General features: G+C 43.0%; 1 protein-coding gene across 2 annotated transcripts in view; it reads left to right on the top strand.

Moving 5' to 3' along the window:
• Positions 1–13,790, top strand: part of rasa4 (RAS p21 protein activator 4) — a 62,447-nt gene that overhangs the window by 37,775 nt on the left and 10,882 nt on the right. For both annotated transcript variants that reach the window (XM_084698043.1, XM_084698044.1), the window contains exons 5-15: positions 3,145–3,277; positions 4,223–4,304; positions 4,644–4,778; positions 4,889–4,980; positions 10,009–10,126; positions 10,480–10,633; positions 10,817–10,881; positions 11,263–11,375; positions 11,593–11,785; positions 12,052–12,189; positions 12,422–12,566. In XM_084698043.1, the coding sequence (XP_084554169.1) occupies positions 3,145–3,277; positions 4,223–4,304; positions 4,644–4,778; positions 4,889–4,980; positions 10,009–10,126; positions 10,480–10,633; positions 10,817–10,881; positions 11,263–11,375; positions 11,593–11,785; positions 12,052–12,189; positions 12,422–12,566 (1,368 nt within the window). The remainder of the gene's footprint in view (positions 1–3,144; positions 3,278–4,222; positions 4,305–4,643; positions 4,779–4,888; positions 4,981–10,008; positions 10,127–10,479; positions 10,634–10,816; positions 10,882–11,262; positions 11,376–11,592; positions 11,786–12,051; positions 12,190–12,421; positions 12,567–13,790) is intronic.

The following is a 13,790-nucleotide window of genomic DNA, read 5'->3' as shown; positions in this document are numbered from 1 at the left end:
AAACAAGATAAGAAAGGTGTTTCCTCATCTGAGCTTACTCATTATCTGGTTATTGATTCCAGTACCTGCGCAGTCCGTTGTCACCAGTGGACGTTGACACAGCTTATACAAGAGCACCCTTTTGGTGTAAACAACAAAGATATGACCGTCACATGGGTGCTTGAGGTCATTCTGGTGTTTCCCTGTTCCTCTTACTTAGAAGCTTGCTACTACACTCCGTTACCATGCTTTAGTGCACAAGAACGACCTAACATTTTCTTTTCTTGTTTTACTGCAAAGCCAGAATTATGGATTTTGTGGTTATAGAAACATCTATTCAATCCAGGCTGCGCTTACTTGAGATATTGGATGTCTGGGACCCAATATCTCATGAGCTACCTTGGTAAAGGTAGGGGAGGCTCATATGGATAAATACAGGGGGTGATTGGCAACAAATGCCTGTGGTTCACGACAAGATTTGGGGGGTGGGGGCTGAGACACAGCACACAGTGGGGACGTCCATTATTGTAACACTGGTATGGCTGTGGGTGGTGGAATCTCACTCACAGCTGGCTCCCATGCAGGGATGGCAGTGATTTCCTGCTGTGTGCCAGTTCCCTTGCACTCACCAAGATGGGAGAGTGGGATCCCTCATTATGACCCACTCCAGCAAGGTGCCAATCATAATGGCGAGACGTGATTGTGGGTTTCTGTGTGCCGTTTGGGGTCCTCGTTTTTTATGACCGTGCACTCTGCTTCACAAATGCCAGACGTGATTTAGAAATGTTACAACCGCTACAACAAATAAGCCGTAAGTGGGACAAGACAAATTCTCAACACATTCACCGTTCATTGGAATAGCGGGGGCAAGGACATTACCCAGAATTGCTAAAACTAGAGAGGGCGTTCTTCAGGGAATCTTTTGAATATTCATTGTTTTGCTTAAGTCATGTCGTCACATGTAACCAGAGCATGGTTGTTCGCCCGCTTTTCCCCATAAGCTGGCGCAAATTAGTTGCTTTGGAAAGCAACTCATCAAGTCAGGGACAACCTTATTCTTGAAAGCTTGGCCAAACAAAAGAGGATGAGTAGTGACCCTGCTGGACATCACAGTTTTCAAGGGGAAGTGCCTTAAGAGAGGGTTTTTAGAAGATTGGGTGACCCTCCTGGGCTGTAAACCCATCATCACCCCTTTATCTGCTTCATCTCCTAAACTGCTGTTTCTGATGAAATCGTTTTCATGGGGAAAGGACCTCAGAAGCTGGTCCCCATTTGGGGAGCAAGTAGCACTGCGAGGGTGTGAACGAGGAGGGTTTTGGGTTCTGCGAAAAAAAACCTTGAGAGACAATCTCTAAACTATCATCTGTAAGGACCCTCAGAACAGGAGTGGCAGGGAGAGGGAGAGAGAAAAGAGAGACATATGCACACTGAATCTCTTTTTGAAGCATGAGAGGTCAGGGCTTGAAAGGTTAGAGACCCCTATTGTGTGTGTGTGTGTGTGTGTATATACTCATGTGTAAGTGGGTGGTAGTCAGTCACTGTTTGAACATTTTTAAGGAGGAACCTATCGCCTGTGCCCACTGGTCTTTGCTGAGGTCTGATGCAGCAAATGTTTTTTATTTGTATTTTTTTAACACAGATGTCAACTTTCTAAAGTGGCAGTAATCTCTCCTAACGGTCTATTATGCTACAACACACAGTGACATCTCGAGGGGGGTTGTCTCAGAAGCATTACAAAGGCTAGCTGACTCATTGTCTCCACTCAGTTCCTTTATTCAAGAAAGACATGGTTGAGGTTGTGGTCATGGCAGGTTTGCTGTTACCTATATTCATAGTAGCCTAGCATAGTATGTCCAGCTGAAAAGAAAGGTTACTCCAAAAATAAACGGAGTACTATGAAACATGAACATCCACACACTTCTTAGATGTCTCCATCTCCTTAAGATAACATATACCTTTATTCGTCCTACAATGGGGAATTCGGGCATTGCAGCAGCAAAGTGGACAGAAGTATACATACAATTTACAAAGTGAGTACGGATATTATAAAAAAGATATAAAAAATATAACACCAGTTGCATATGGAGACCAAATATAAATAAACAAATATAAATATACTTACAGCAACCATAAACCACCAAAGTGTAAGTTGATTTTTATTTCACCCACACTGACCAATGCTCTGTGGGGTTTCAGATCAAATACTCATGAAAACAAAACAAATCTAACATTGTTTTTCCACCGGCTAGCCATTCAGGGTTTATTTCAGTCTCAGCCAGCAAAAAGAATGGGACTTGACGAGCCATGCCCCAGAATACCAATCAGGAAGAAAAAAAACACTCCTGCAAGTGTCTCAGAAGAGTAAACAAAGTGCTTGACAACGCTATGGAACACTCTTGATTATTAGTCCACAACCCAGGACGATGTACCTGAGAGTCCTAGCTCTCCTCCTTTGGCCAGCACTTGAGAGAGACATTTGTATTTATATCCCCGATGTGAGTTCCCCCGATTTGGGAAAGATTACATAGGGAATGTCAATACAAGCTTGAATACCCCTTGATAACCCTTTTGCGAATTTGATCAGGTCCAGAATTCAACTCATGTTGGATAGCCTCTTTGACATGTTTTCTCTTCTCGTGTTGTCATGGCATCGAGCTGAAAAATCAATCACATTGTCAATTTGTGGATCGGGTTTTAGTTTAGTTCCTAGGTGAAAGGTTGTGACATGTTGGCATTGTGGTTCACTCCTAACCGCAGCTTGTGCAATGGATGTGTTGTGGCAGCTAATACAGGGAGAGTCGGGTTAAAGCAGATTCAAGATCTACTCAGGCAGAAGCAAATGGATCGTCATAGGCATAAGATCTATTACATTAAGCCTCATAAAGCCAGAGACACAGAGAAAGGATATAACACACTAACCTGGTTTAGGCTCTTTGTGTGTGAGAGAGATACTGGAGGGAGAGAGAGATGCAGAGTGAGTATGTTTATGTGTTTGTGATTTACTGTGTGCATAATAATTGTCAAATTATTTTACATATTTTAAATCATTCTGAAAACACTGCACACTCAAAACGCCCCGACTTAAAATATAAAATCAATGAATCTCCTATTGCAGTCTCCCATAGTAACATTGCTTAGCCATGTTGTATTGCTGCTGTGTTGCAGGTGTGGATGGGTGGGTGAACCTGACAAAAATGGACCCAGATGAGGAGGTACAGGGGGAGATCCACCTCCAGGTGTCAGTGCTGGGGGACGCGGACATCCCTAGAATACTGCGTTGCCAAGTACTGGAAGCCAGGTAGGTTGTGTGTGTGTGTGTGTGTGTGTGTGTGAGACAGAGAGCCAAAGAAAGAGACTGAGAGGCGGACAGAGAGAGAGACAAAGAGAGACAGAGACCCAACACAGAGAGACACAAAGAGACAGAGACAAATGTTAGCCCAGTCAAGTGCTGGAGGCCAGGTAGGACATGACACAGATGTTATTAGTACACTGTCAGGAGAGTGACTAATCGCCTGTGGGATGCATATGGATATACTTGGCAGGGAGAGTGGGCAGTCCACCTCCACCAGTATTTTACACTTTCATTAGACAAGCGTACACGCTTGTGTACATGTTTGATTGTGAAAAATGTAAGCGTCTACCACACATTTACACACAATTTTACACTAAAGGTTGCTGAAATAACATCTGTATGTATGATTATATCAGTGAAAGGCTATTAGAGTTTTCCTCTTCCTTTTGAGAACAAAGCTTATTGCTGTTTACTTGCTATTTTAATCTCATAGTAATATAGTTTAGTATTGGATTACCTTGCATGGATTGCCTCAAAACCCAACTTTTGTTATAAACACGTGTATATGAATGTCGTCATCAGATAGGCGTGTCATGCAAGTTCGAAGCGTAGGTGAACTGAATCATTATATCTCCATCATAAATACCTAGTGCTCCCTGGGATATGTGGGCATCCTGTGTGCAGGGTATTAGAGCCCATCTGTGGTAGCATCTGGATACACACACTCACACATACACACAGTCACACACAGTTGGAGTGTTTATTACTTTGCCAAGCTAACCATTTAGTGCTCTCTCTTACCCATTAGTTACATTGTGCCAAAAAAAGATTCCATCCCAACTTGAAATTAGATTTAGTTGGTGGACACACATCTGCACACTTTGAGCAGGTTGGCTAAGATCTGCGCCTTCACTGCACCTCAGTCATGTTCTCTGTGACTGTGTTCAACAGAGACCTGGCAAAGAAAGATCGGAACGGTGCCTCGGACCCCTTTGTCAGAGTATGTTACAACGGCAAAACTCACGAAAGCACAGTAAGCCTCATTTATCACTGCCCCCCTTTTTTGCTGTTCTGTTATGTACAACTGCATATGCAAAACACAAGTCTGACCTTTTAAAATAACCTTTTACATTACATTTACATGTATTCATTTAGCTGACGCTTTTATCCAAAGCGAGACAGCTTTACAAAAGTGCATAGGTCAATGATCATAAACAACGAGATAGAGAGCCTCAAAAACATTGCGGGTAGCCAAAACATGAAGCTTACATTGTGAAAAGCAAGTAAGTGCCAATGGGAAGAAACATAAAAGCATTTAGTTAAACAATTTATTTTAAAATGACGACCCTCCCCGATTACTTTGCCTGCACAGGTGATCAAGAAGTCTTGTTACCCTCGCTGGAATGAGAGCTTTGAGTTTGAGCTAGACGACACCCTTCCTGACAGCCCCCTGAGTGTGGAGGTGTGGGACTGGGACCTGGTCAGCAAGAACGACTTTCTGGGCAAGGTAAGATGTATGCGAGAGGCCGGTTTTCCTCTGGACTGTGTTTGGAAATGAATGAGGCCATCAAGACCGGGCTGTTGTTCCATCTTTCTGGTTCTCTTCCCCCCTGTCAGGTTCTGTTCAACATCCACAGGTTGCAATCAGCGCAACAGGAGGAAGGCTGGTTCCGATTGGTGCCCGAAAAACCCAAACACAGCCAGCACGAGTAAGTATTCCCTTAGCTGCCAGTGGTTATGGTGCAACTCTGAGTCAATAACAACATGGGAATATGTTATTTTAAGGACAAAATGCCATCTTGATGGCGTGTGGACTGTGCATAGTGAGCATCCCAGATGAAACAGAAGACATCTCGTGCTGTGTTGTGGGAAGACAATGTAGAGATCGTCCGAGGAGATGGAATGTGTTTATGTTTTAAAGGGACTGATGGAGGTATGCATGTGTGAATGCGTGCTCTGTGTGTGTATTTGTATTTTAGTTTACACCGTATGTGCACAAGTGTGTGTGCACGGGTGTGTGTGTGTGTTTGTGTCTACATGCATGTGTGTGTTGGAGATACCATCATTGCCCTTTGGGCATGGGTGTGTGTTTGCATGCACACTTTGTAAGTCTGTTCCGGTGCCGACAGGAAGTACTAATCCTTTCCCAGGGCAAATCCCTGCTTTATTTCTCCCCCATACTGGATAATTTGGCCATGTGGACTTTGGGTGGGATTAGAGAATGAGAGAGGGAAACAGCAAGAAGGAGTGGGTCGTCTGGGGCTTATATAAAAGGGAAGAGGAGTAGAGCAGGATTTCTTTCAATATATGATACAAACAGTCTCCTCAGTATACAGATTAGTCCCTCAAACAAAGGCTGTTGGCGAAGCCTTTAATACTTCATAAGTTTAGAAACTTAACTCTCTCGCCTTCCCTGTCAGGGGGTCAACCTTTTTATTTATTTTTATGTATTTCACCTTTATTTAGCCAGGTAGGCTTGTTGAAAACAAGTTGTAATTTACAACTGCGACCTGGCCAAGATACAACACAGCAATAAGACACATACAACAGAGTTTCACATAGAATAAGCAAGCATAATAAGCACATTAATTACAATAAAACTGTTTAACACTGAGGATAAAAGTGCAGGTAGAAATACTGGAGTGCAAAGGAGCAAGATTAAATAAATCAATACACTATTGGGATGAGGTAGATAGATGGGCTGTTTATGTACAGGTGCAGTGATCTGTGAGCTGCTTTGACAGCTGGTGCTTAAAGCTGGAGAGGGAGATGAAAGTCTCCAGCATCAGAGTCTTTTGTAATACGTTCCAGTCATTGGCAGCAGAGAACTGGAAAGTCGACCAAATGAGGAATTGGCTTTGGGGGTAACCAGTGAGATGTACCTGCTAGAACGCGTGCTACGGGTGGGTATTACTATGGTGACCAATGAGCTAAGGTAAGACAGAGTTTTACCTAGCAGGGATTTGTAAACAACCTGTAGCCAGTGGGTTTGGCGTCGGGTGTGAAGCGATGGCCAGCCATCGCTCCTCTGACTCACACACACAGCTAACCACCCCAAACACTCAGCTTAAGTCAGTCACACCAGCAAATATGCTAGGCCTTCGATAGTGTGGTTTGGTCCTATGATTGAAAGATTCCAACTGTTACATTCAAGTACGACACTGTTTCAGCATGTAAAATAACAACAGCTAAGTATCGAATGCCGTTGGCACCCACCTCTCAATCTGTCAATCATAGTGACTGACTGATTAAGGAGGAATGGGAAAAACTTCTGTTTGGTTGCATGCCCACCGTGAGCTCAGGTGAACCTCACTACTCTGCTTACAGTTGTATCAGCCTGATACAAAAACATCAAACCTGATTCATCATTGTTCCGAGCAAACCCTGGAAGGGAAGTCCTTGTGATTGTAAGATTAAAGGGCCATGTCCTTTACTGCATGATCATTGTGACTTTGCCACACATCAGTGTTTACTTCCCCCCCTTGTGAGCTGCATGACTCCATCAGGCGCCTGTCAGACTCACACCCTGTCTCTTTTTGTTTGTTAAAGCAAGCTTGTTGTTTTTCAGTTCAATTTTTTTTTCATACATATATACACACCTTCTTCCTAATTCCCTCATGTTTCCAAATGTTCTAACATAAGATACTGGTAAGAAGCGCAAAAATGATACTGCATGTGTTATTTAAAAAATATAAAATTGGGCTTAGTTTTACAAAATCCTTTGGAGCTTTGGTGATTGTTGTTTTAGCTGATAGTCATTATTTATGGACATCTGTCTGCCGCGTAGTTCCTCTCTGATTTCCATTTTTCCTAATGGAAGGAGGGTTACTTGAAATGTCAAGCACCAATCCCAAACAAAGGATTATAAAACTATCAAAAATCCCTGAAACTAACAGGATTTCCTCCATATTCACAATCACCCATAGTTATGAAAATGTATCAAATAAAATATTGTCCTGCCTGCACGACAATAGCATCCAACTATCATTTTCAGGAGGGTGTCCTTAGAAGGCAATGGGTTCCACTAAATGTTTTATGACTTTGTTTCAGTGGATACATTTTTATTCTCAATTCAAGACCACATAATCCCTCTCTCCTTGCATAAGCCTCTCCTTCCTTTCTGTTTTAGAAGATTCAAGCTGTTGTTGTATTTGTTTGTGTTGTCTCCCTCACCCCCCCCCCCCCCCACCCCTGCCTGCCATCCCTCCCCCAGATTGGATTTCTGACAAGCAGACAAGAAGATTTCTGCTTGTGGTGGCTAGTCATTGGGTGTTTCTCCCAGGAAACAATGAGTGGAGTTGTGGTCTGATGACTCATCTTTGTGTGCCAGCCCCTCCTCAGCAGGGAGAAAGGTGTTGCAGTCTGTGCCTGTCTGTGTGGCTGATTTGAATCCGTTGTACTGAGAGCTGTTAATCTTGGAAATGTCACTCCCCACCCAAACTCCTTTTAGTCCCCCACAGGTTATTTATGGCTCTAACAAGATAGTGGCTGTGTGAATTTTAAAGGTTGTAAAATGCATGGTATTCACAGAAGCTACAGTTGTCAATTAAAGTCAGGGTCAGGTACAGCAATAATAAATACAATAGATTGAAGACTGTACATTTAGTCACTGTAGCTTCCAAAATGTCTGGACATCTAATGTTGACACCAGTTTTATTTTCACTACAGTCCCGAAATTCATCAAAGTATGTGAGTTATAACGTCTTGTCTAGTCAGTCAGTCAATCAGCATATGACATGATATAATTGTTTTATCAAACTTTATTCATTCTCTATCCAGAACTGAACTACCCCCAAGGACGCTATCTTTACATTTTCCGAATTCAAGTTTCAAGTTTTTTATTGTCAGGTGCACAGACCAACACAAGGTCAGACTGGGCACAAAAATTATTGGGACAAGACAACGCAAGCAACCTGGCATAACATAACATATACAATGCCTTGCGAAAGTATTCGGCCCCCTTGAATTTTTCAACCTTTTGCCACATTTCAGGCCTTAAACATAAACATACAAATGTAATTTTTTTATGAAAAATCAACAACAAGTGGGACACAATCATGAAGTGGAACGAAATGTATTGGATATTTCAAACATTTTTAACAAATCAAAAACTGAAATTTGGCGTGCAAAAGTATTCAGGCCCTTTACTTTCAGTGCAGGAAAACACTCCAGAAGTTCAGTGAGCATCTCTGAATGATCCAATGTTGACCTAAATGACTAAGGATGATAAATAGAATCCACCTCTGTGCAATCAAGTCTCTATATAAATGCACCTGCTCTGTGATAGTCTCAGAGGTCCGTTTAAAGCGCAGAGAGCATCATGAAGAACAAGGAACACACCAGGCAGGTCCGAGATACTGTTGTGGAGAAGTTTAAAGTCGGATTTGGATACAAAAAGATTTCCCAAGCTTAAAACATCCCAAGGAGCACTGTGCAAGCAACAATATTGAAATGGAAGGAGGATCAGACCACTGCAAATCCAAAGACCCGGCCGTCCCTCTAAACTTTCAGCTCATACAAGAAGACTGATCAGAGATGCAGCCAAGAGGCCCATGATCACTCTGGATGAACTGCAGAGATCTACAGCTGAGGTGGGAGACTCTGTCCATAGGACAACAATCAGTAGTATACTGCACAAATCTGGCCTTTATGGAAGAGTTGCAAGAAGAAATCAATTTCTTAAAGATATCCATAAAGGTGTCATTTAAAGTTTGCCAAAAGCCACCTGGGAGACACACCAAACATGTGGAAGAAAGTGCTCTGGTCAGATGAATCCAAAATCGAACTTTTTGGCAACAATGCAAAACGTTATGTTTGGTGTAAAAGCAACACAGCTCATCACCCTGAACACACCATCCCCACTGTCAAACATGGGGGTGGCAGCATCATGGTTTGGGCCTGCTTTTCTTCAGCAGGGACAGGGAAGATGGTTAAAATTGATGGGAAGATGGATGGAGCCAAATACAGGACCATTCTGGAAGATAACCTGATGGAGTCTGGAAAAGACCTGAGACTGGGACGGAGATTTGTCTTCCAACAAGACAATGATCCAAAACATAAAGCAAAATCTACAATGGAATGGTTCACAAATAAACATATCCAGGTGTTAGAATGGCCAAGTCAAAGTCCAGACCTGAATCCAATTGAGAATCTGTGGAAAGAACTGAACTGCTGTGCACAAACGCTCTCCATCCAACCTCACTGAGCTCGAGCTGTTTTGCAAGGAGGAATGGGCAAAAATTTAAGTCTCTCGATGTGCACAACTAATAGACACACCCCAAGCGACTTACAGCTGTAATCGCAGCAAAAGGTGGTGCTACAAAGTATTAAGTTAAGGGGGCCGAATAATTTTGCACGCCCAATTTTTCAGTTTTTGATTTGTTAAAAAAGTTAGGTCTAAAAGTTCAAGGGGGCCGAATACTTTCGCGAGGCACTGTAAGTACTAAGAACATAGATTACATCTATGATGAGCTAAAATACAAATAAAATAATAATAAACATCCGAATATACAAAATATTAAGCAATATACAATATACTGGACCTCTAATACACATAATGACCTACACCTAAACTAACCTTATTGTATATCAAAAGTGACAGACTAGCACTGGTTGGCTATCTCTTTTCCTGTGCCACATTTCTGTCTCAGGTAATATTTGCTTCTTGTTTGGTCATATTTTCTTCTTTGTTCAGCTATCGACTTACTCTGCCTTTTTATGTCTTTTCCATCCACCAGAGGCACTCTGGGATCTCTGCGCCTGCAACTCCGTCTCCGAGATGAGACAGTTCTGCCCTCCAGTCACTACCAGCCGCTCACGGAGCTCCTGTGCCAATCTGTGGGAGCCCATCTCAATGTGAGAGTCAGATCTGTGCCACACCTCTGACTTCAAACCTCAATGCCCCTCAGGTTGCCCCGGGTTACGTCAATCCGATGAAATTCGGTTGTACACCTGTTACCTACTTTATAAGTAAATTGTAGAAACGTACCGGTTTAATGGACTCTTTAGATCATGCCATACAAATTCATTGATCAGTCATGGTTCTTTGACCTTTAGTTTGGAGCCCTTTATTGACTCAATCCATTCTCTGTTGCCATTGGGATTTGTACCATACAGTCTGAGTTTTGGTTAGACGTTAGTTTGTTTAGTTTTGGTTAGTTTTCTTTGAACCGTATGAGACACCCTGTCCTACCCTCTGTTGTTTGCAGGGCAACTGGCCAGACTTAATCATGCTCATTGATGAGACGACCACCGCAGAGAGCCGACAAGAGGTTGCATCCAACCTTGTGAAGCTCTTCCTGGGTCAGGGATTGGCCAAGGAGTTCTTGGATGTTCTGTTCAAATTGGAACTAGATAGGACCAGTAAGTAATTCTTGAATTGTTGCATTTGGACACCTTAGTATCCTGTGTTTTGAATTTACTCAGTAATATCTAGTGTGTGGGCCTCACTGAGCTAATATTTGCTTTAGTCTTTATGATTTATTTGTCTGTCTCAATATATGTTCATGAGGTTCCTCCTTTCATGGCCTCTCATCTCTCTTCCAGGTGAACCCAATACTTTGTTTCGTAGCAACTCCTTAGCTTCTAAATCCATGGAGTCATTTTTGAAGGTAAACACTTCTTTGTGTTTTTGTACTGCGCCACATCATATGTTTAGTATAAGGGGCATTTTTTGGGTTAGGTAGGTTTTTAGGTAGTTGGGACACTTTTCAATTACTTTTCTGTAGCACAGTTCATTGTTACCCTGTGGCGTTTGTATAATAAATATGACTTATTTTTTCAACCATCATGTTACTTATGTGCATACTGCCTAACACTCCTTGTTAGACCTCTGTCTTGTCCCTAGAATTAAAGGACCGTAACAATGTACCTTCTCTTTGTGCACTAAATGCAGTCAATCATTTTATCTAGCGAACATCAACAAAACCTGTTTGTTGTGAAAACGGATGCTTCGGCTCATATCTGCCATCTTGTTTTTTCGCTTTCCCCAGGTGGCCGGCATGCAGTATATGCACAGGCTTCTGGGCCCTCTGATCAACAGGATCTTCGAAGAGAAGAAGTATGTGGAACTGGACCCCAACAAAGTAGAGCTGAAGGAGGCTGGGTAAGAAGTATGGATCACTGACCAGAATAAATCGTATTAACAATGATGACCCTAAGGGTTAGGGTAACCCTAATGATTAACAATTTCTCAGGGCCTATAATTTCCTGCAGTTCAAATCAAATGGCGGTCTGAACTTTCTGAAGCATCTCCCTGGAAATTGTTCTTACATGCTATACGCGCCAGTCTTCAATTTTGTTCAGTCCATTTGTGGATACAGGTGTGCAGGTCTCCACCGGGTGCACACGGAAGCGGAGGTGATTCAGCAGAGTGCCAACCTCCTCCAGTCCTATCTCTCTGACCTGCTGCATGCCATCCTCCAGTCAGCCTCTTACTGCCCTGTGGCTCTGTGCCAGGCCTTCAAGCAGCTTTACCAGCGTGTCCACAAGCGCTTCCCCGAGCCAGAGTACCGGGTCAGAATGATACAAATGTCCATTTTAACATATGTTTTAACACTAAGGAGTCAATCTGGTCATTTCATCATGTTGTTTCCATCTCAGTTCAAATCTTATCAAAGTGCTCTGTAGACTCTCCTACCCTCTTACAATGGGCCCTCTTACAACGTTTCTTTGTCCAAAATGTCCATCTTAACATCTGTTTAACTCAATCAATTATAACAATGACAGTGAATTTTACATCTCTCGGTTCAAATCTGTTTTTTCCTTACCTTCCTTCACAGAAGGTGAAGTTCATAGCCGTTACCAGTTTCCTGTGTCTGCGCTTTATCTCTCCGGCCATCATGTCCCCCAAACTCTTCCACCTTCGCGAAAAGCACGCTGATGCCCGTACCAGTCGCACACTGCTTCTGTTGGCTAAGGTAAGGGAAATGATACAGGGTCGACTTTAGATGACTAAAGATCTAATTGGTTTACTTCATACTGTAGACAGATGTCTGGCAACAATTGTAAAAACAAAAATTTTGTTTTGAAAATAATTATTTCTTTCTCTAGACTAATGCAGTTAAAACATTTACAGAAGGCAGTTTGATGTCAAACAATGTTTGGTTTAAAATGCAGTCTTGGCAGTGTGATGCTTTGGTCCTCCTTCAGGCCATTCAGACCATTGGTAACCTGGATACCCTGACCTGCTGCTGTAAAGAGCCCTGGATGGTTCCCCTGCAGCCTGCCATCCAGCAGGGCATCACCCAGCTCAAAGACTTCATCAGCAAGCTGGTCACCTGTGGTGACTCGGAAGGTGTTGGCTATGAAACTGTCCCACACAAAATCAGAAATGATGTTCCTTTTAAAAAGTGAATTATGTTTATATGTTACATTTACATTACATTCATGCATTTAGCGGACACTTTTGTCCAAAGCGACTTCCAAGAGAGTTTTACAAAAGTGCATAGGTCACTGATCATAACAACGAGATACCCCCAAACATTGCGGGTAGCCAAACATGTAGCATACATTGTAAAACCAAATAAGTCCCAAAGGGAAGAATAATAAGAGGATGTAGTTACAATTAAACAGCAAGAACCTCAAAAGTGCAAGAGTGTACCTGTGGAAAAAGCAAACAACAATAATATATTACACAGCAAGTACAATAATTTTAAGATGGTTACAACAACCCAACAAGAGCAAGAAGTCTCTCAATAAGAGTCATTGTAATCCTGGAGGAAAACATCCAGCCAATCATTCCTAAGTGCCGTTTAACCCCCGGAACAAGTGCGTCTTGAGCCTTTTCTTGAAGGTGGGGAGACAGTCAGTAACCCTGATGGAGGTGGGGAGTTGATTCCACCATTGGGGGAATCTCTTATAATAATAAACATCCTAATATACAATATATATACATCCTAATATACAATATACAATAATAAACAAGCTCTTCTCCAGACAGGAGAAGAGCTTGTGTTGGGGCTGGGCGCTCTTGAGTGGTGGGACCACCAGACTGTTGTCAGAAGAAGACCGTAGGTGGCGGGTGGGTGTGTAAGGCTGGAGGAGAGACTTGATGCAGTCGGGTGCAGTCCCGTTCACCGCTCGGAAGGTCAGTACCAGAGTCTTGAATCTGATACGGGCCGTGATGGGAAGCCAGTGGAGGGAGATGAGGAGCGGGGTAACATGGGAGGTAGATAGAAGACCGGATGGGCCGCCAGATTTTGAATCCTCTGAAGATGGCGGGTTGCGCATGCTGGGAGACCGGCGAGCAGCGAGTTGCAGTAGTCCAACTTGGAAAGGACAAGTGCTTGGACTAGCAGCTGGGTGGAATGCTCAGACAGGTATCTCTTGATCTTCCGGATGTTGTAGAGGGTGAATCTACACGACCGGGAGACCGCAGCAATGTAGGCTGTGAGGGAGAGCTTGTCATCCATGGTCACCCCAAGGTTCCTGGGAGAGGATGAAGAGGTCACCGTCGCCGATCCCTGGTGATTGAGATATTGTGGGAGATGGAGGGTTTGGCCGGGATGATGAGGAGTTC

The sequence above is a fragment of the Hypomesus nipponensis genome, chromosome 5, assembly GCF_054491055.1.
Source record: "Hypomesus nipponensis isolate SF chromosome 5, ASM5449105v1, whole genome shotgun sequence".
NCBI lineage: Eukaryota > Metazoa > Chordata > Actinopteri > Osmeriformes > Osmeridae > Hypomesus > Hypomesus nipponensis.
This window is presented reverse-complemented; position numbering and strand designations above follow the sequence as displayed.